Genomic DNA, 22,659 nt, shown 5'->3' with positions numbered 1-22,659 from the left:
ATCATAAAGAAAAATCCTCTCAAATATTTTAGGTTTCCTAAAAAAATTATAAAGCAGGCATCTTCTCTTCACCTACATTTTGCCCAATAAAATTCCAGACTGTTAAGGCTTTCTAATTTATGAAGCAAGTATCCTAATGTTATATGAAGCAAGTATCTAACATCATAGATATTATCTACCTAAGGACACGGTGTTGATGCAGAATAGGCTTTGGCCTCAGAAAGACTTGTGTTCCAACTCTAGCTCCACTTCCTGTTAGTTCCAAGACTTGACCCAATAATATGGAAATAACTATCCCTATCCATAGAGGATTGTTGTGAGGATTAAATGAGGAGATTATATACACAGAACACTCACATTAAATCATGCAAACCCTCAGCATTCATGCATTTAGGTCTCATCCCTTTCTCCACCCTACTATAAATTCCAGAGAAGAATCCTGATTCAGTTCAGTTCAGTCACTCAGTCGTGTCCAACTCTCCGCGACCCCATGAATCACAGCACACCAGGCCTCCCTGTCCATCACCAACTCCCAGAGCTCACTAAAACTCATGTCCACAGAGTCGGTGATGCCATCCAGCCATCTCATTCTCAGTTGTCCCCTTCTCCTCCAGCTCCCAACCTTTCCCAGCACACCTGTCAAAATATGTACATTCTCTTCACAGGTCCATACATTTGCTCCAAATCCCACTGACATTTACATTCCCTATTCAGATAATCTGGCTATCTCCCTATATTCCTACAATTTTCAGACCCCAAGGAAAGGCCTAAGGAAGAACCTTGTAGAAAGACTGAGCTATAAAATATTTGAAGACCTCAGTTTCTACCTATAAAGCAGAAACTAGGAAATGCATATAGTAATCAGAACCTGCAAGGGGGAAGGCAGTCGTAGCCAGAAACTCTGGAATGAGTTACAAACTGAAGTAAAATCACAATTATCTCCTTATAGTGATACAGCAATATAGTAGTAACAAAAAAGTATTTTTCTAGGTAATAAAACAATAATTTCCCATGAAGTAAAAGAACATCTTTTCTATAAAACAGAAAGGGGTGTTTTTCCAAAATTATATTTTCTCGTTCTGTCTACTTTTGATAAGCATTTTGCTTCAAATTACTCAGGTTCTTGTGTTTAGAACACTACAAAGAACTGACAGTTAACAGAGAGATACCACAGGCAGGTAAGAATGTAATCAAGTAAAAAGACAGGAAATGTATATACAATGAAACAGAGAAAAGTACAATTATCCCAGTCATCTCTTCACTTTTTATTGTCCCTAAGCCTTCCCATTGTGCCCAACACAGGCATTCATTCAGTCTCCTTGAGGGAAGAGCCTGTGAAATCGCTGACAACAGTCTGAAAAGCAGCACTGGGAGGCTGCCCAGTAGAGACCATCGCCCTGCTCTTGGGGGCATACTTCCAGGATGCTCAACCCAGATAATAACTCATGAAGAACCACCTTGAACGTATGTTGTGGGCTAGAACGCTGGTCATGACTGTCCAGATTTTAAGTGAGCATGACATCTAAAGAACTGTCCAAATGATAATATGAACTAAAAAATTAGAAATCATGTTATGCAAGTTTAAGATTGGAAGCCCGATGATCAGTGTATCAAATGAGCAAGGTCACCAGTATATCAAACATGTATGATGTTGAGGGTAAGGAAGGAAAGATATAAACTGAATTTTTATGATCACAACACCCCACACATTTAGAATATTAAGATATTACTACAATATCTCAGTTTCCTATACTAGACAAAAGTATCTTATTTCTCACTCCATATACCCTTTCTACCAAAAGCAGTATCAGCTGTCACAGATCCATCATATCCTTGACTTTAAAAATCTTAACATTTTGTTTTTCCTCAGAATTTTGACTTTTTATTTCATCAGAATGTGATCAATTCTGGAAGACAATTTCACTGTAATTGAAAACACATCCCTGCTCCCCTTATGTTCTAAAGAATTCAAGCAAAGTCATTTATAGTAATTTCATATTAAAATAGAAATTTAACATTCACAAATGTCAAAGACCTTTCCTCTTGAAAGACCAGTCACAACTAGAAAGTTCAAACAAAACAACACAGATTAACCACAGTGCAACTACCAGAAATTTGTTTCCCTTTTACTTAAGAACACCCAAGAACAGATTTGAGACTTCTCAGGAGCATCATATTTTTCATAGCGTTTAATATCTATGCAGAAGAATTACATTACAATGACACCTAAAAAGAGTATGCTCTAATTAGCTTGCTTTTGACCTGACCTCTTTCTTAATTTTCTACCGTAGAAACATCAGCTCAAGTACATGAATAAAATAATTAGGAACTATACTTTTTAAATAATAATATTATTACGTCAAGAGCAGCAAATGAAGAGAATTACATGCATTTTGTATTTTTACTTTGTTTCTAAAGCAAAATCACTATTTATTTGTAGTTAAGCAAAGAAATAAAACAATTCAAATTTCATGACCCTTTAGCTCAAACGGTAAAGAATCTGTCTGCAATGCGAGAGACCTAGGTTCAATCCCTGGGTCAGGAAGCTCCGCTGAAGAAGGGCATGGCAACCATTCCAGTATTCTTGCCTAGAGAATTCCATGGACAGAGGAGCCTGGTGGGCTACAGTCCTTCAGGTCACAGAGTCAGACATGATGAGTGACTTACACTTTCACACTTTATCTACTTCTTAATAGGAAGAAAATGACCACATTAATCTATCAATGTTTAGAAAGACTCTTTGTAAATATTCAGAGGATCACATCAGGATAGATACTCAAAGAATCAAATGGGGGGAAAACGTAACCAGAAGCATCCATCAGTATATAAAAACTGTCAATACAGACCAGTTAAAGAACTCAGGAACATGAAGAACTCATAAATAGCCTTTTGTAAACACCTGCTCATTTTCAAGCTACTGCACCAGCAATAAACAAAAGTTTTGTTTCAAATGTGACAGGTGTAAACATCAACTGTACACATTAATCTATGAAGCCACACCAGAATCTCTCTAGTAGATACACAATAAAAATAAAACATCATAATCTGTAATTTATTTCAAAACAGTATAGTAGCTTCTTGTCTCTGCTTTCATTCCTGCCTTAAGTCTCATCTCCAAGAGTATCCAGGTTCTTTAAAAATGGAAGTATGATGAGCAAAACTCCTGTGCTCAGACACCTCTAACAACTTCCCAAGTCACTTGGAAGAGAATTTCCTACAAGGCCCTACATGATCTAGTCTCTGGCAACCTCTAAAGTGTTACCCTCTTCAACTCCAAGATTAAGACAGAATATGGAACATCTAAGTAAGGCATGAAAATAAAATTAAAATGAATTTCTGATTTTGTTTTACTTGGCAGCTTTTAAAAGAAGTTTAACTAAAGGAAAATGTTATTTCATGTTATTCACTGAGTTGTTCTTTTTCTTTATTGTTGTTCTTATTAAAAAGAGAGAACACTATTTATGAAGTGGAAATTCCTTTTGTCTCCCTCCCTTCTCGTGAACTTGATGTGGGTTATTCAGACCTGTGGTATACAACATGGTAGCCAATAGCTACATGTGATTACTCAAATTTAAGTAAAATTAAAAATTCAGTTCTTCAAGTCATACTGGTACATATCATGGACGCAACATGCAAATGTGGAATTTAAGTGAACTAAAATTCAGTAAAATTAAACATTCAGTTGTTCCAGTCCCATGTAAAGGCTTAATAATAGCCGTGTGTGCATGCTAAGTCACTTCAGTCATGTCTGCTCTTTGCAACCCTGGGGACCATAGCCTGCCAGGATCTTCTATCCATGGAATTCTCTAAGTAAGAATACTGGAGTGGGTTGCCGTGCCCTCCTCCAGGAGATCTTCCCAACCCAGGGATCAAACCTGCAACTCTTACATCTCCTGTATTGGCAGGTGGTTCTTTACCACTAGCGCCACCTGTGAAGTCCTTAATAATAGCCTGGATGTTCATTGGAGGGACTGATGCTAAAGCTGAAACTCCAATACTTTGGCCACCTCATGCGACGAGTTGACTCACTGGAAAAGACTCTGATGCTGGGAAAGGTTGGGGGCGGGAGGAGAAGGGGACGACGGAGAATGAGATGGCTGGATGGCATCACCGACTCTCTGGACATGAGTCTGAGTGTACTCCGGGAGTTGGTGATGGACAGGGAGGCCTGGCGTGCTGTGATTCATGGGGTCGCGGAGAGTCGGACACGACTGAGCGACTGAACTGAACTGAACTGATGGCTAATAGCTATCGTATTAGCACATACAGAACATTTCCTTCACAGCATAAAGGTCTATTGGACAGAGATGCTTTAGAACTTGTAATACTTTTACCTTTAAAAAAGTTATTCTGTTTTAAGAATTAGCATTAATGCTTTCATAGTGTATGTATCTACAACCTGAAATTTTCCCTTAATATGTTTGTATTATGCATACTGAGATATAGAACCTAGTTCACTTTAACTGCCTTATAATATTCCATTATAATGCATTTTGACACTTAAGTACTTTGCAATTTTTCAATAATCCAAACTGTCACACCCAGACCAACCCTAAGGAAAAAGGCTTCCATGAGTATTGCTTCCTAAGTCTTCATTAACACTTCACAACAAGTGTTAGTTTAAAAAAAATTAATCTAACACTTGTTTTATTTTCATAACATAAAATTTACCATTTTAACCATTGTTAAGTGTACAATTTCATGGCATTAAGTACATTCACACTGTTGTATAATCATCAGAGAAGGCAATGGCAACCCACTCCGTTCATACTCTTGCCTGGAAAATCCCATGGACGGAGGAGCCTGGTAGGCTGCAGTCCATGGGGTCTCTAAGAGTCAGATACGACCGAGTGTCTTCACTTTCACTTTTCACTTTCATGCATTGGAGAAGGAAATGGCAACCCACTCCAGTGTTCTTGCCTAGAGAATCCCAGGGACGGGGGAGCCTCATGGGCTGCTGTCTATGGGGTCTCACAGAGTCGGACACGACTGAAGTGACTGAGCAGCAGCAGCACAATCATCACCACCGCATACAGAACTTTTGTCTTCCCAACCTGAAACTCTGTACCACTAAACACCAACTCTTCATTCCACTACAACCCCCAACTCCTGGCAACCACCATCCTACTTTTTGTCTCTATGAATCAGACTAGTAACTCATTTAAGCGAAATCATAAAATATTTGTCCTTTTGTGACTGGTTAATTTCATTCAGAATAATGTCTTCAAGGTTCACCCGTGTTGAGGCATGTGTCAGCACTTTTGAGGTTGAATAATAATCCACAGTATTAATATACCACATTTTGTTTATCCACTGAGCCATCAATAAATACAAGCTGCTTCTACTTTCGGCTATTACAAATGCTGCTGCTATAAAGTGGCTGTACAAAGATCTATTTGAGCCCCTAATTTCAATTATTTGGGTTATATACCCAAATATGGAATTGCTGGATCATATAATTCTATTTAATTTTTTGAGGAACCACCATACCATTTTCCACAGAGGTCACACAATTTTACATTCCTACCAGCAATGCACAAGGGTTTCTCTGTACTCTCACCAACAGTTGCTTATTTGCTACATTTTTTGGATAATAACTATCCTAACAGGTGTGTCTTCCAAAATTATAAAGTTTAATTTTCAGAGGTAGATCTTTAATCCATTTGCTATAGATTTTTGTGTACAGAATTAGGTAGGAATTTCGTATTAGTTTTACTTCCCATAAAGAAAGCCACCTGCTTCAGCATCAATACCATCTCTGTTACAAATCAAGTTTCCATATATACATGAGTCTATTTCTGGACTTTCTATTTGATTATACCGATCTACCTATCTCTATCTTGGGCAAACTCCAGGAGATAGTGAGGGACAGGGAAGACTGGCATGCTATAGTCCATGGGGTTGCAAAGAATCGGACACAACTTGGTGACTGAACAACCAGCACCACCTATCTCTATAACAATAAAACACTACTTGTTCACACAGCATTAAAACATATTTTGATATTTGGTAAAACAAAATTTCTTTTTCCTTTCTAAGAATCTCTTTGCTATTCTTGGGGTTTTTTTTTCCTCCTATATAAATTTTATAATCAGTTTTCTAATTCCATGAAAATTCTGGTTGGTATCTTTATTGGAACTGCACCGAATTTATGATTAACTGGAGAGAACTGGCATGTGATACTGAAACTCATCATTCATGAAAATGGTGTTACTTCTTCATTTATTCCAGTCATTTCCCCCATTACTATATTAAATTTATCCCTTCTATAAAATGTTACACTAAAACCTGTAAGATAAATAATTGAAAGAACATTTCTACTCTAAGACTCATAATGAAACCAAAAAATAGTTATTGGTTTTAAATACAAAATCCATACACTGTGGATTTGGGAGTTTTAACAAATAAAACAGATTATATTTAATTTGTGAAGCTTTTTCTTTTCTTTAAGTCTAGTCACCCAGAATAATCCTTCAAAATGTAGCTTACATATCATCACTTTCAGAAAGCTTTTTCTGACACCCCCCCTATAGTATTTTCCCTTATTTTTGCATCAGAAGTTACTGAAGTCAGTGTTAGAAAAATACAATCTGGTAACTTACAGGTAAAACATATGTTTTTAGTTTGGGTTTAGTTTGGCCTATGCTTCTTAAAAATTAGAGACTAAAAAAATTCAGGAATTTCGCACAAAAATCATAGGATTTCTGACTTATAGGTTGTTATGTCTCTCTCTCTCAGAGAGATTCCATTCGGAGAGATTCCATTTCCATGCTTCCTGGGTTACCAGGGCAGGCAAATCACAGACTGATTCTTAAAGTTTCTGTCTAAAAGTGACCTATTAATTTCCAATTCACACTCCACTGGCCAAAGCAAAATCACAAGCGGGCTAAGTTCAAAAATGATGGAAAGGCATAATCCTACTATGTTCCTAGAAGGTTAAAAACCAAAAATATTTCACATAATTGATGACTTTACTTTTAAACTCTTTCCTCCGACCTATTCTCCAAATTACCACTAGAATTACTTTTCAAAAACACAGGTGGAATTATCTCACAACTCTGATAAAAAAATAAAAAGTCTTCATCAAAGTACAACAATTGGAGAAAAAGTAAAAATCACTAAGAATGGCATTCAATACCTGGTAAATGCCTATATCTAATCTACTCCAAACTCCCTTACCAGCTTCCTTTTCCATTATTTCCCCTCATATCACCTATTCTCCTGGCTTTTCTCAGTATGTCTTGGTTATAACACAAAATTTGGCTCAAGCATCATTTCCTCAATTCAATCTCACTTTCTCTTTTTGTGTAAAAAATTAAATACCATATCCTGTAAAAATCACATTATTTAAAAAAGCTAATTTGAAGTAGTTAATATGTGCCAGGTCCTTAAAACATAACTGCTGTATGTATACTAGATTGTTAGGTTCCTAGACTAAATAATGATATTCTCGTTTACCTTGGTATTTCCTATAGCATAACAACCAACATATTAAAAATGTCAAAACACTGGTCTAAAGAATTCAAATACAAGATGATGTCACTGACATTTCACTCCAGTTTCAATCACTTTTAAGCTTACCTCAACTCTTTCTAAAGTTAAAATTGACCAAGAGACTTAAACTAAAACTTCTATTTAAATTTGTTTGAATATGTATTTATTGGGCTTCACCAGGTCTCAGCTGTGGCATGCAGAATCTTTCATTTGTGGCATGAACACTTAGCTGAGGCATGTGGGATCTAGTTTCCTGACCAGGGATTGAACCCAGGCCCCCTCTATTGGGAGTGCAGTCTTAGCCACTACTAGATCAGAAGGGAAGTCCCTAAACTTGTGGATGGAATTCCCTGGTGGTCCAGTGGTTTGGACTCTAAGCTTCCACTTCAGGAAACACGAGTTCGATCCCCCATCAGAGAACTAAGATCTGTAAGCCATGTGGCAAGGTCAAAATATAAATAAATAAAATAAAGTAACTATTATTTATTTTAAAATAAACTTTAGAGACTGCTGACTATGCTTTGGCTATGCCAATCTCTTGGGTTTAGTCTTGACTGCTTTTGGAAACAGCTTAGTTGCCAAGACCTAGGTTGGGATAGTTATAAAGACAATCAAGCAGTCTAATGAGAGCAATAAATGCTTTTAATACAATCATCTCACATCTTTCAGTAATTTCAAGTTCATAAGCACTGTAGCAAAGTAAATAAAAACATATTTGAAACAACAAGCTATTCATTTACAAACTGCAATAGTTCTAATAAAACATCTGTTTTTGCTTCACTACTGATAAGTTATACTGAAGTAGGGTATTATGGACAGATTTAATGATTTTAGCATGCTATTGTTCAAATAATAACATTTAAAAATGTAATATTAAAAAAAAAAACCTTTAAGTTGTCTTATAGCGTATGCATACCATAATGAAGAACTAGGAAAAAGTAACAGGATAAAGCTAACGGAAGAAAGATTCAAGAAAGACTCTATGAACAATGTGATATATTAAAACAGTGAAAAGAAAACTAAAAGTGAGCCAATAGACTTGACAATCTGAATAATTCTAGTACAGTAATGGAGGAGGCCAGAATATAATCTCATCAGTCAATGGAAGTAAGGAGGTAGAATATGTGAGTCTAAGCTATTATTACAGGAATTCTGGAAATGAAGCATTTAATGGCAGGATGCAGTGAAGTTTTGGGAGGATATAGGACATTTAAATATCTCTAACAGAGAAAAAGGTCAATGGAGATGAGTAAGGTTTCAAGACAGGATGGGACCAGAGAATAAGTGAAAAGATAAGCCATGGAAAAGAGAAATGTCATTTCTAGTCAAAGTAAGCTGAGTCAGTGGGATGGATGGAAAACTTTATTCTGCTACAATTTCAATGTTTTAAAAGGGGCATCAACAAAGTTAACAACAAGTAACCTGCCCCTATTTACAAAGAAATTCTGACTTTTCCATTATATGGTAAGACAGTAACATTTCCCACTTATTTTTGGAGGGATAAAACAACTTATATCTCCTTTTCTACTTTTATTGGCTGCTCACATGCTAGCAAAGTAATACTCAAAATTCTCCAAGCCAGGCTTCAACAGTATGTGAACCGTGAACTTCCAGATGTTCAAGCTGGTTTTAGAAAAGGCAGAGGCACTAGAGATCAAATTGCCAACATCCGCTACATCGTGGAAAAAGCAAGAGAGTTCCAAAAAAACATCTATTTCTGCTTTACAGACTATGCCAAAGCGTTTGACTGTGTGGATCACAACAAAATGTGGAAAGTTCTTCAAGAGATGGGAATACCAGACCACCTGATCTGCCTCTTGAGAAACCTATATGCAGGTCAGGAAGCAACAGTAGATCTGGACATGGAACAACAGACTGGTTCCAAATAGGAAAAGGAGTACATCAAGGCTGTATATTGTCACCCTGCTTATTTAACGTATATGCAGAGTACATCATGAGAAACGCTGGGCTGGAAGAAGCACAAGCTGGAATCAAGATTGCCAGGAGAAATATCAATAACCTCAGATATGCAGATGACACCACCCTTATGGCAGAAAGCAAAGAGGAACTAAAATGCCTTTTGATGAAAGTGAAAGAGGAGAGTGAAAAAGTTGGCTTAAAGCTCAACATTCAGAAAACGAAGATCATGGCATCTGGTCCCATGACTTCATGGGAAATAGATGGAAAAACAGTGGAAACAGTATCAGACTTTATTTTTGGGTGTTCCAAAATCACTGCAGGTGGTGATTGCAGCCATGAAATTAAGACACTTACTCCTTGGAAGAAAAGTTATGACCAAACCAGATAGCATATTAAAAAGCAGAGACATTACTTGGCCAACAAAGTCTGTCTAGTCAAGGCTATGGTCTTTCCAGTGGTCATGTATGGATGTGAGAGTTGGACTGTGAAGAAAGCTGAGCACCGAAGAATTGATGCTTTTGAACTGTGGTGCTGGAGAAGACTCTTGAGAGTCCCTTGGACTGCAAGGAGATCCAACCAGTCCATTCTAAAGGAGATCAAGTCCTGGGTGTTCATTGGAAGGACTGATGCTAAAGCTGAAACTCCAATACTTTGGCCACCTCATGCGAAAAGCTGACTCACTGGAAAAGACTCTGATGCTGGGAGGGATTGAGGGCAGGAGGAGAAGGGGACGACAGAGAATGAGATGGCTGGATGACATCACCCACTCAATGGACATGAGTCTGAGTGAACTCCGGGAGTTGGTGATGGGACAGGGAGGCCTGGCGTGCTGCAATTCATGGGGTCGCAAAGAGTTGGACATGACTGAGCGACTGAACTAACTTAACGGAACACATTATCAAATGGAAACAATAGCTATTATTAATCCAAAGATCTTTCATTTTTTATTAAAACTAAATAATACACTTGGGACTTCCCTGGCACTCCAGTGGTTAAGACTCCCTGCTTCCACTGCAGAGGAGTGGGTTTGATCCCTGGTCAGAGAACTAAGATCCTGTATGCCATTCATGCACAGCCAAAAAAACCATTTTTTAATAAACAATACACTTAACTTTTTATTCCTTATTACAAAACAATACACATTTCATTTTGTAGAAGTAACATCATGTCTATCAATTTAGTCTAGAACAAGAGCATAACAAAATTTTAAGAAAAAATATAACTATTAAACACCTAGTATTTGATAAACGAGGTTATCACAGACACAAGAACCCCATATATCATTCTTTTGAAAGTCTGTCATCTAATAAGAAAAATGAAACACATGAAGTAACAGATCCTCAGACAACATATTTTTAAGTTCAAATAAGAATACAAATTGAGGAGGAACACGTGCCAAATAAATTATCCAAAACCAAGGCCAGGTTACTGAACCAACACTTAAGTTTTCCGCTCAGTGCAAAGGTTCGCAGCGGTCACTGATGTATGATGTAAATCATACCATCATTTCACGTCCAGCAATTTCCAGGCATGGATTTCTGTCATGGATAGATAATTTAGTGCATCTACTACTTAAGGGAAAAGTTATTTTGGTATTTAAATTTGAAGCAACTTCTCTTAAGAATTCCAGTAAGATAATACCTTTACCTGTAATTTGCAGGTAAATGTGAAGTATCTATACACCACCTCAGTTCACTTTTGACACTTTTATATACCTAACAATATTACTGCTGATTTTAGAATGAATCAGAAAATTCCAGAAGCTATCTATAATGTTTGAAAAAGTATGAAAGCAGTTTTAGGGGTCAAGTTCAGAGAAACTTAGACCTCTTAAGCAAACATACTACAAAGATTTTAGAAAAATGAAGAATCATAAAGAAACATGCTTACAGAAAAGGACCATGAGAAATAGTCAAAACTAACAAATGGTCTATGCAAGGATGCAATACAGAATCATAAAATAATTTCAACATCCTAAAAGGAAAAGGTTTATTAGTCATCAAGCACAACGGGCCTAACACAGAATTCTTGTAAAAGTGCCTAAGAAACATTGAAAATGTCATGAAATCTCAAACACAACTATTTCTCACACAAAATATTATACTACTACAAATAAAGGAAGACAAAGTCATTGATAGTGATATGGAAATCCGGGAAAGCTGATCACTAGAAGGGTTCTAAAGGTGGGTTAGAAAAAATACTCCCAAAATGTCGACATAAAATAATATATTACATAAGTCTCACATAGTCATCTTTTTTGTGACTGGAAGACTGGGAAGACAATCACTGTAGAATTCAAAAAAAGCAGAAATTTCTTCTCCAGCTGAAAGCAGACAGAATATCCTAAGATAGAAATCTATCTGGAGGCCATTTGCCTCAACTGTATAGATGAAGATAAATGATAATATTAAAAATAGCTGAAAATTAATTTAATTTTAATAAGAATGTGAAAGAAATCATATATACCAAATTTAAAGGAAAAAGAGGTATTACTTATTCATCCATGTATCATAATTACTAGAAGGAATTTATCAGTGTTAAGATTGTACACACAAACATTCTATCGGTTTTCTGGATCTTGCCAATAGTATGCAATGTTTACTTTTTCATGTGTTACTTTTAAAGTCTACATTGTAAACCCAGAAATACAATATTACGAGTCTCTCTTTTTTTAACCAAAAGGCAAGTTTGATTATCTTGCATATCTCAAAAGTTTAAATCAAAGCAGGGAAAATTCTTATTCCTAGGAGAAAATTGAATTAAGACAATAGAACATATTCTCATAAGTTATTTAGTATTGGTATACAACAACCAGCAGTACGGGAAGCTTCTTACCATAAGGTTATCTATGAGGAGAATTTCTTGGGAGTGATTTCTTTCTGTTTGGATAACTAGTGTAATTAACACACAAAGAAATACTTAGTCCATATACGAACCTGGCCCAGTCCAGGCATACCTCCTCCAAGTCTAAGAAGTCTGTCCATATTTCTGGAAAACAGAAACAAAGAAAAACGATCCTAAGCACAAAAGTGTTTACTCAATTGCTATCTATGTAATTCACCTTCAGTCACTCAGTATGTCAAAAATATTGGTGGTAATTACAACACAACATCAGACTTCCTGTTAATTAACACCACATATTAATTCAAGAAGCTGTCTTCCATGCTAATTAACAGACCTTATTTTACTGCTTTGGTTTTGGGTTATCCCCAGTTTTAAAGACAAGCAATCTTAGCATACTTTCAAAACTTTGCTATCATTAAGTTAATTATATTTTCTTATTGTTATCTAATAAAGTATCTGAATGAGAAAAAGTGCCTGAAATGCTTATCATATGTATGATTGAATTTCCTTCAATTTGTCCAGAGTGTACAAATAAAAATCCTCACTTTTAAATTAAATTTTAACATCCTCATTAGTAAGTTCTGTGCTAATTAACTTACAGCTTGTCAGTTATCATCAAAACTACATGTGAAAGACATTGTGAGCAGATTATGGATCTCTGAATTAGCATCAAAGGCTTTAAAACGCACTCATTATACTAAACGAAATATTATAAAGTAAACATTAAATGCATTAGGATAGTGTTCTAGAATCCACACAGATAGTTTGCATTATTTCCGATACTGTGAAGATATACACTATTTTCACTAAGGAAATTCGGCTGCTGGTCTCAATTTTAGAGTAAATCAATACAAAGAAGATTAACTTCGAAATGTCGATCTGATTTTTTTTCATCTCTGGAGTAACTACAGAAGATACTCTTAAAAGCTCAAAAATTTCACAGAAGTAATCAAAGGAAAAAAACAACAAGGGTACTAATATGGCCACAAAAACACAAAAAGGAATAATCAAATTATAAAAATTAATATTAGTACAATAAACATAATAATGAAGCAATTTTTTCTACTTGAAAACTGCTACTATGCCTTAAAATTCCTCTTCTTCCTACATATATGCTTTAGAAAATGGCATTACTACAAATTATATTTGAAACTAAATAAACACTAACAGATTAATTTCGTCACTTGTCCAAGTTGTTTTACTAGTTAGAACAGCTCTACTAACTCTACTAACTTATAATCATTACACTGTTGCCTAATCATGTTTGTTGAATATTGCTAACAATTGAATCTTGTGAATATTTAACACTGTTAATACTGCAAACTTCATTCAAATCCTAATTTAGAAAAGTGCCCAAATGATACAACCATGGAATCTGTACAAGTGAACACAGCGCCATAACCATCACCTACATGAAGAAAGAGAACCCTACCAGACCTAAGAATCTTCTATGCTCCCTTCCTAGTCTCCAACACCCTGCAAACACAGAATCCCAAGGTCTAACAGCACACATTCTCAGGGTTTTTGGATTTTATATAAACAAAGTAATATGTTTTGGGTATGGCATCCTTCACTCCACAAGTTTGTGAGACTGATAATAGATAAACTCTCTTTAAAAACCAAAAAGGCACATAAGAAAACTTGATAGTCCAAACAAAATTTCCACTTCACAATATTAACTAACCCTCCTAACAACAACATTTACAAATAAATTCTCCATTAAATTCTCATTAAAATTCCGTAACTCAAATATGGCATTCAATACACAGTACTTTTTAAAGGCTGTTGACTAAAAACAAAACAAAACAAAGTCCTGTGTATTTAAAATATAAAAGACATTTATTCCTCTACAAGATATTATTCCAAGAAAAAAAAAATTCTTTTGGATCAGTGCAAGCTTACTAACGTAAAGAACAAATGGGGGAAAAAATTTTAGACATTTTATATATTCCAAGCCAAAGTAAATTCCCAGCTGTGTTCAGTTTATCTATTCCCCCTGCGTTGTTTCTGATGACTTTACACAGACTCCAGATGCTGTGAATATACATGAGCTATGTGGGGAGCAGAGGGAAAGAAAATCTGGCAGGTCAAACTTGTGTTTTTAGCAAAATGAGATGTCTCAGCAAACAGAAAAAAATATTTAGCAAACTAAAACATTTAAGATAATAAGGTTTAATAAAAAACCAACATTTGGAAATGAAATATATTGACAAGTGTTCTAAATTACACTACTTTTAAGAAGTTTATAGAAAGCAGACAAGAAACTAAAATGCTACTTGTGACTTTCAAGAACTCTTAAATCTGGGCTTTTGATCTGTGTTAAAAGTAACACATTTTCATAATACTGTTATAACAATATCCTGAAAGAATAAATAAAAGTAAAATACATTCTTAATTCTTACCTGGTCAGTAGCTACAGCTCTTGCAGTGTTAAATTTCAATTTGCTGAGTTTGAAAATTTTCTTAATTCAAGCTCTTGTTAATACTGGCAGGTACAATTTTTCCCAAGGCTTTTTTTTTCCCCCTCTCTCTCCCCTAAAAAAAAAAAAAATTAATTAAATAAGATATAATTATTTTGAGAACTAAGGAGGGAATATACCAAGCAAAATTTCTAAAAACAACACAGAAATAAAAATTGATGTTTAATCATCATTTCCTGAGAGTAGAGAATGAAACACCACGCAAGGGCGCTATAGAGCACAGTGAGTGCCCCTGTATCCAGATGTTGTTCCTGAAGTGTTTTTTGAGCTGTTCTAATTATATGTAAGGATTGCTATCTCATGACTTTCAGTCTTTCTAGAGGAGTTTTAAAGAACCAAGAAGATTTATTCATTTTTAAATAGAACAAAATTACCATATAGGTTCATTGCACATTATTAGAAATCTGTAATATATTATGGAATCTTAGTGGTTAATTTCCTTATATCTTTAAACTTTGCTATTTCATTATCCTAGGAATAACTCTGACATGTCCTAATCAATTATTCTCAGCTATGCCAAAGAAGGCTAAACTAGGGAGAAAATGGAAGATCACCCCCAAATAATGCAATAGTGAAGTAATCACCCCAAATAATGCAACAGTGAAATACATTATAGCCACTGCATCATCTTTCAGTTTTTATGGTGCTGCCCAAAGCACTGCTTCATCTTTCAAAAAGATACAAAACACTAGAGATACCATCTTTGCAGTCTTTTTTGTTAGCTTTCGTTGAACAAGTACTTCAGAATCCCTCATATTCTTCCCCTAACAGCAAAGAGAGAACTGACAGAAAAAGTTTCACAATTACTACAGAATCACGAGGTGAACCTCAAAAAAAAAAAAGTAACAGCACTCTAATGATGACAATAAAGTTGACATAAGTCAGTTTCTCTGGCACTACTGACATTCAGAACCAAGTAATTTTTCTGTTGTAGAGGGCTGTCTTGTGCATTACAGGATGTTTAGCAGCATCCCCGGCCTCTACCCACTAGGCCTCTATCCTACAGCAATGAAATGTTTCAGAACTATTAATATACAGAGAAGGTAGTTGTACAACATTATGAATCTACTAAATGATTAGAAAAGGTCAGTTTTCATTCCAATCCCAAAGAAAGGCAATGCCAAAGAATGCTCAAACTACCACACAATTGCACTCATCTCACACGCTAGTAAAGTCATGCTCAAAATTCTCCAAGCCAGGCTTCAGCAATACGTGAACCATGAACTTCCAGATGGTTCAAGCTGGTTTTAGAAAGGCAGAGGAACCAGAGATCAAATTGCCACAATCCACTGGATCATCAAAAAAGCAAGAGAGTTCCAGAAACACATCTACTTCTGTTTTATTGACTATGCCAAAGCCTTTGACTGTGTGGATCACAACGAAATGTGGAAAATTCTGAAAGAGATGGGAATACCAGACCACCTGACCTGCCTCTTGAGAAACCTAAATGCAGGTCAGGAAGCAACAGTTAGAACTGGACATGGAACAACAGACTGGTTCCAAATCAATAAAGGAGTACATAAAGGCTATATATTGTCACCCTGCTTATCTTAACTTATATGCAGAGTACATCATGCAAAATGCTGGGCTGGAGGAAGCACAAGCTGGAATCAAGATTGCTGGGAGAAATATCAATAACCTCAGAGATGCAGATGACACCACCCTTATGGCAGAAAGTGAAGAAGAACTAAAGAGCCTCTTGATGAAAGTGAAAAAGGAGAGTGAAAAAGTTGGCTTAAAGCTCAACATTCAGAAAACGAAGATCATGGCATCTGGTCCCATCACTTCATGGCAAATAGATGGGGAACAGTGGAAACAGTGGCTGACTTTATTTTGGGGGGCTCCAAAATCACTGCTGATGGTGATTGCAGCCATGAAATTAAAAGATGCTTACTCCTTGGAATGAAAGTTATGACCAACCTAGACAGCACATTAAAAAGCAGAGACATTACTTTGCCAACCAAGGTCCATCTAGTCAAGGTTATGGTTTTTCCAGTAGTCAAGTATGGATGTGAGAGGTGGACTATAAAGAAAGCTGAGCGCTGAAGAATTGGTGCTTTTGAACTGTGGTGCTGGAGAAGACTCTTGAGAGTCCCTTGGACTGCAAGGAGATCCAACCAGTCCATTCTAAAGGAGATCAGTCCTGAGTGTTCATTGGAAGGACTAATGTTGAAGCTGAAAGTCCAATACTTTGGCCACCTGATGCGAAGAGCTGGCTCATCTGAAAAGACCGTGATGCTGGGAAAGATTCAGGGCAGGAGGAGAAGGGGACGACAGAGGATGAGATGGTTGGATGACATCACCGACTCAATGGACATGAGTTTGGGAGAACTCTGGGAGTTGGTAATGGACAGGGAGGCCTCCTGTGCTGTGGTTCATGGGGTTGCAAAGAGTCGGACACAACTGAGCAACTGAACTGAAATGATATTAAACTGTTCACTTTAAAATGGCTAATTTTGAAAAGAATATAAGAATGCATATGTGTATAACTGAGTCAGTTTGCTGTACAGCCGATTGGTACAAATTACAAATCAATTATACCTGAAAAAAAAAAGAAATAACTGAAAAAAAACTTTTAAGTTAACTTTGTTTTATGTGAATTTTACCTCAAAAATTATTTTTTAAAGGATCAATGAGTTGGACAATGAATTTCTAAGATCTAAAAGGAAATATGAAACATCCAGTTAGTATTCAACAAGAAGGACTCTTTACACACTTTGACAATAACAACCTGTTCTGTTAAAGAGGTGACATATTCTATTGTCATTTATGATGTTGATATAGTTCAAATGTGGACAAATGCTGAAGTGTACACGAAGGTGAGTAAAAGAACACAAACTGAAAAGAAAAATCACTGGACTAACTAACTGGTGTTCATAAATCTAAAAGTAAGAATGTTTTATGAGCAAAGATGATGGCTATCCCTGCTTGAGCAAAACTACAAGCTTACTTTAAAAGCTATCTTATACAATTAAAAATTATTGCATCAGGGAAGATCAAAGAGTTCTAGGGATGGATGCTAGGGATGATCGCACAATGTGAATGTACTTAAATGCCACTGAACTATAGGCCTAACAAAGGTTAAAATGGTAAATTTTATTACATGCATATCTTAACACACATACACACACACAAAGTATTGCAAGTACAAGCAGAACCAGAAGAAAAGATAAGCTAGGGCCTCTTAAGAGACGTTATTAAAAACATGTAGGTTCACGTGTGATGGATGATGAACAGCTAATTACATTTAAATGATGTTATCCATTTCAGGTACATATACCTTCAAAACTAGGAAAATACAGAACAAAAATTTGCATGTGCTATGTTTAAATTTCATTAACTTTTTTTTTTTTTTTACTATTCCTTTATTTTTACTTCTATAAATTATTCAAAAACTGACTTAAAGGCGGAAGAAATTTTAACAGATCTACTGGCTCCGGGTGGTAAATGGTGATGACTGTTTTTCTTGGTATATTAAGGTTAAGAGCTTAAGAGTCTAGAGTCTCAGTGCTGGGATTCAAATCCTGGTTCCAACACATTTTAGCTCTGTGTCCTTGGGCCAGTTACGTCTCTCAGGCTCAGTTTTCTCATCTATAAAATGGGGATAATGATAATATCTATCTCACAGAATTGTTCAGAATATTAAAGAAGACAGTGAACAAAAATGACATTTAATAACACTTGGCACATAGGAAGTAAACAATGAATGCTAGCTGCTGTCATCAGCTGCTCATCCTATGAGCATAGCTAGTGTTCATTCAACACAGGTTCTTCTTCCCAAAGAGTCTGGCATTTAGTGAATTTCAAAACACTGGGCATATTTCACAGTAAAAAATGAATCAATCACACTGAAGAGGAGGAACTTGTTTTTTGCAGAATTTAGCAAAGGGGTTCATAAAATTTAAGTTGTTACACTAGAACATAAAAGAATACTTACAAAAAAGAATATTTCAAATACTCAGAAATAAAAGCAATGCAAAATGTCTATGGATCAAAACTAAGTTTTTACCTCTATCAAAAAGAAAAGGACTCAAGAGCTCGTTCATGATATTATTAGCTAAAAAATTATCAGATAATATGAATAAAGTGTTTATGCCTAACATGTCATATATAATGTCTAGAACTCTGGTAAAAAATAGTACAAAATAAGTATCAGTACTTTCAAAATCTTCATGATTTTCCACTTTTTCATCTCCCAAACTGGGCTAACAAAATCATGAAGCCCTTATCTGTTCCGAGTTTTTCTTCTGTTTTCCAGTTCATTTTTTCATTTTTACTTCTCAACCCATGCTGCACTTATATACTATTCTCAGACTGATAGTAAATCCTTTACTCTTCATTTGTGATCTCACTGTATTTCTAATTCCTCTACTCTGATTTGTGGAAAGTAATTAGGAATTTCTTTCTCTCACTTTCTTCAGTGAAAGAAACAGAAACAGTCAACATTAAATTTAATTATATAAATAAAATTCGGAAAGCAAGATCCCCCCTCCCCCATTTAGAACAGTAAGGATAGAATTATTGTAAATATCGTGTGCTATCTCCTAATTACAGCACTGAAACAAAACATTTATTAAATAGTTCCTAGTATATAGGGCTTCTCTGGTGGCTCAGAGATAAAGAATTTGTCTGCCAATGCAGGAGACCCGAGGTTCAGTCCCTGGGTCGGGAAGATCCCCCAGAGAAGGAAATGGCAACCCACTCCAGGGAAATCCCATGGACAGAGGAGCCTGGTAGGCTACAAAAAGTGGGACACAACTTACTGACTAACAAATAAGGGCTTCATGATTGTTGTATATAAAATGATACAGAAACAGAGTCACTGCAGAATTTAGTGACTTTCACCAAAAGAATTTACCATCTACCTGAGAGGAATGATACAAACCCAAGAAAAAAGCATAAAGTGAAAAGATTCAGCTGGAAAGGCTCTGGAGGAAATCAGACCTAGATTTGAATCCTGGTGTCTTCACCTATCCTCTCTCTATATGATGTGAACAAGTTCCCTTTTTCTAGACTCTAGATCTAGAGCCTAGACCTCATCTTAAAATGAGAGTAGTATCTTACTTGCAAGTCTGCTGTAAGAAAAAAAATACAAGCATCTAACACAGTGCCTGAGACATTCACAGATACTCAGTAACTGTTATTAGTATTCTCTTAGAGCCAGAAGAGATTATTTAATCCAATTCTCACTTTACAGACAGGGACACCAAAATATCATAAAACATAATGAGTGTTAAATGAGTGCAACAAACTGGGTAGAAGACAAGTTCATGAGTAATAATCACAGGTGTTTAGGTAAGGCTTTCACAGGTGGAAAACAACTAAGGAAACAAACATTGCTATAAAACTAAAAACAAATGTTAAGCACAATCGCTCTGTGTTACTGATTTTCAAACAAGGTTCTGAAACTAGATATTAAACACAAGGTTTACAGACCGGTATGAAAGTAAATTAAACCCATGTCAGGCAGGTTAAAAATTCAGCTTTTCAATTAGAACAACAATATAATATTTATCAAGCATCCTAGGGAAAAAAAAAAATCTCCCAAACTCAACAGGTGGGGCTACATTGAAAGATCATGACTTCAGAACTTTCTCCTGTTGACCACATGTAACTTTGTTCTAAAACAAAATCAAGACAATATTCAGGTTTTTCACGAAATACCACTTCACTAAATGCATCCTGTAGTTAATTCTCAGCCACCACATATCTTAATCTCTTCAAATGCACAATAACCCCCTTAAGTTTGTATGTTTAAAACATACCCAATTTAAACTTTAAATGAGCCAGTTGGTGGTTTTATAGGACAAGACTAGAAGGCTACTATTAATCATCTGCACTACAACTGTATTCAGTTCTTTTTCTGTTATTTCACCATTATCACTGGCTGTCTTCTTGCTTACTCACAAACATCAAATCAGCAGCACTAAGTAATTTTGTGGGCAGTGGAAAAAAATAATCTTCACCCTGGAAGTACATTTCTTGGTCATTTTTAAAATCTCTTCCTTGCCTTTCCCATTAAATCTTTTACCAACTTTTGGATACCCTTTTAATTTCAAAAATTTTTCCTTCAATCACTGGATTTATTTTCAAACTTTTTCAATAATTTTATATTTTTCTTTCTTGACTGACACAATGTAGTGTTCCCAGGAAAACTGAGTTCCAGGATATAACACACAGCAGCAGATCGCTACTTTACCGAAAACAAGAAATGTAATCAACTCATCAACAACTACTCAATTAGGACAAATTGAAAGTAAGTTCAAAGGCAGAGCAGAAATAATCGCATTTTGTTTTGAAGAGTTTCAAGGTTAAAAACCAGTGCACCTCTGGGTTTTGTTTGTTTTTGAAGGGAGATAAAAACCTAAAACTAAAAGAAAATGGGTCAAGGCCTATCCTTGGGAAAAGTGATAAAGCAAACATGCACTCAACGGTAAAGTTCATTTTCTTCTCTCCCTTGTTTCCTGTCTGGTGGGAAGTTTTTCAACACAGGGGTAACTTTGAAAAGAATACAAACAGTGGCCAAAACCAAGAATTCTCCCTGTATAGGGAGGAGAGGTTCCCAAAGTGTGGTGAATTCAGCGGAGCAGAAACGCCAGGAAAGAAACTACATTCAGACCTAACTTAATCAGAGACCCGGGAAGCCAGCGAGGAGGACGAAGGAACCTGGACTCCACCCTCACCGCCCGGGGCCGTGGCAACTCGGCTGGGCAACGTGACTCAGGAAAGCACGGGGCTAGCAGCGGCCTAGCGCTGCTGCCTCCGCGGACGTCCGAGGCCTGCCTTCACAGGCTTACCTGAAGGCGGGCGGAGCGGGAGGTCGCGGTCTGGACCCTTGTCTTCCAGGAGCGATGACGCGGCGGAGGCGACAGCGACAGCAGCAGCTCGGCCTGGGCCCGGCTCTGGCTCGGCGAACCGGCGATGAATCAGCCCGATTCCATTCAAAAGAGTCGCCCGGGCCTCCGCGGCGAAGCACTTCCGGGTTCACTGCTCCTCTTCGGCTTCCGTTCCTCCGACGGCCAATTGGAGACGACTCGGGAGTCGGGCAGGCGTCCCTGGAGTAGCGCCCGAGACAGACGGAGCGGGCCAGCTTCTTGACTCCAGGCTTGGAGGGCGAGGCGGAAGTTAGCGCCGGACATCCTCGCTGCTCCGCCCTCGCGTCTCCCTTCCCCGCTTCTCTCCGCTCGGCCAGAGCGGAGACGCTGGCCTGCGCGCCCTGGGAGGTGACTGGATAGGAGATGGAAGTGTAGGAATGCGAAGTCCAGAACTCCTTTCGTTTTGGTGTTCATCGCGGCCCTGCCTCAAAACGAAAAGGTTCAGTTGAACTAAACGAGGTTATCTGAGAAGCAAGAGAGAAAAGGGAGAAGTGTGAAAACAGTGGAAATCGGCCGGCCTGATGTTCTTTTCCATAGTGCAGTCTACTCACCTTCTTGTCCTTACCAATTTGCGAAGATTGAATTTCAAGGAAAACAGACATTTCCCTAATAGCGAAGCCATCTATTTTAAGCCCAATTTAATTTACAAAACTTAATAAATAAATAAATCATTATTTCTCCAAGTAATTATCAACAATAACGTTTTACCCATTAGCTCCCCTGCTAGGTGTTGAGAGAGCAAAACTGCCCAAGAAATGACTATTGACACGTTTATATCACAATTCAGTAAAGGGTTTGTTTAGGGCAGGACGTTTTACCAAGCCCCTCTCACTTTGTCAGATATGTTCTAAATAACTAGCATCTTTAAAGCATTCCTAAATCAAGAAAGGTGACCAAACTACTGGATAGAGGGAAAAGAAGGATTGCAACATCTGAATCCAAAGCTGTGTGAGTGGCACAATTGTACAGAATTTCCCACTCAAAAATCGCTATCTAAAATATCAGCATAGACCATCTTATTTACAAAGCAGAAATAGCACAGATGT

General features: G+C 36.8%; 1 protein-coding gene across 1 annotated transcript in view; it reads right to left on the bottom strand.

Moving 5' to 3' along the window:
- Nucleotides 1–21,845, bottom strand: part of PSMD14 (proteasome 26S subunit, non-ATPase 14) — a 104,575-nt gene extending 82,730 nt beyond the window's left edge. The window contains exons 1-3 of the mRNA XM_055397010.2: nt 21,536–21,845; nt 14,661–14,793; nt 12,351–12,402 (exon numbers count right to left, since the gene is read on the bottom strand). Of these exons, the coding sequence (XP_055252985.1) occupies nt 12,351–12,398 (48 nt within the window). The 5' untranslated portion in view covers nt 12,399–12,402; nt 14,661–14,793; nt 21,536–21,845. The remainder of the gene's footprint in view (nt 1–12,350; nt 12,403–14,660; nt 14,794–21,535) is intronic.
- Nucleotides 21,846–22,659: the final 814 nt, after the last annotated feature.

The sequence above is a fragment of the Moschus berezovskii genome, chromosome 2 (assembly GCF_049115385.1).
Source record: "Moschus berezovskii isolate FMDL1 chromosome 2, NW_MosBer_1.0, whole genome shotgun sequence".
In the NCBI taxonomy this organism is placed as follows: Eukaryota; Metazoa; Chordata; class Mammalia; order Artiodactyla; family Moschidae; genus Moschus; species Moschus berezovskii.
The sequence above is the reverse complement of the archived record's forward strand: the minus strand, read 5'-3'. Positions and strand labels throughout refer to the sequence as shown.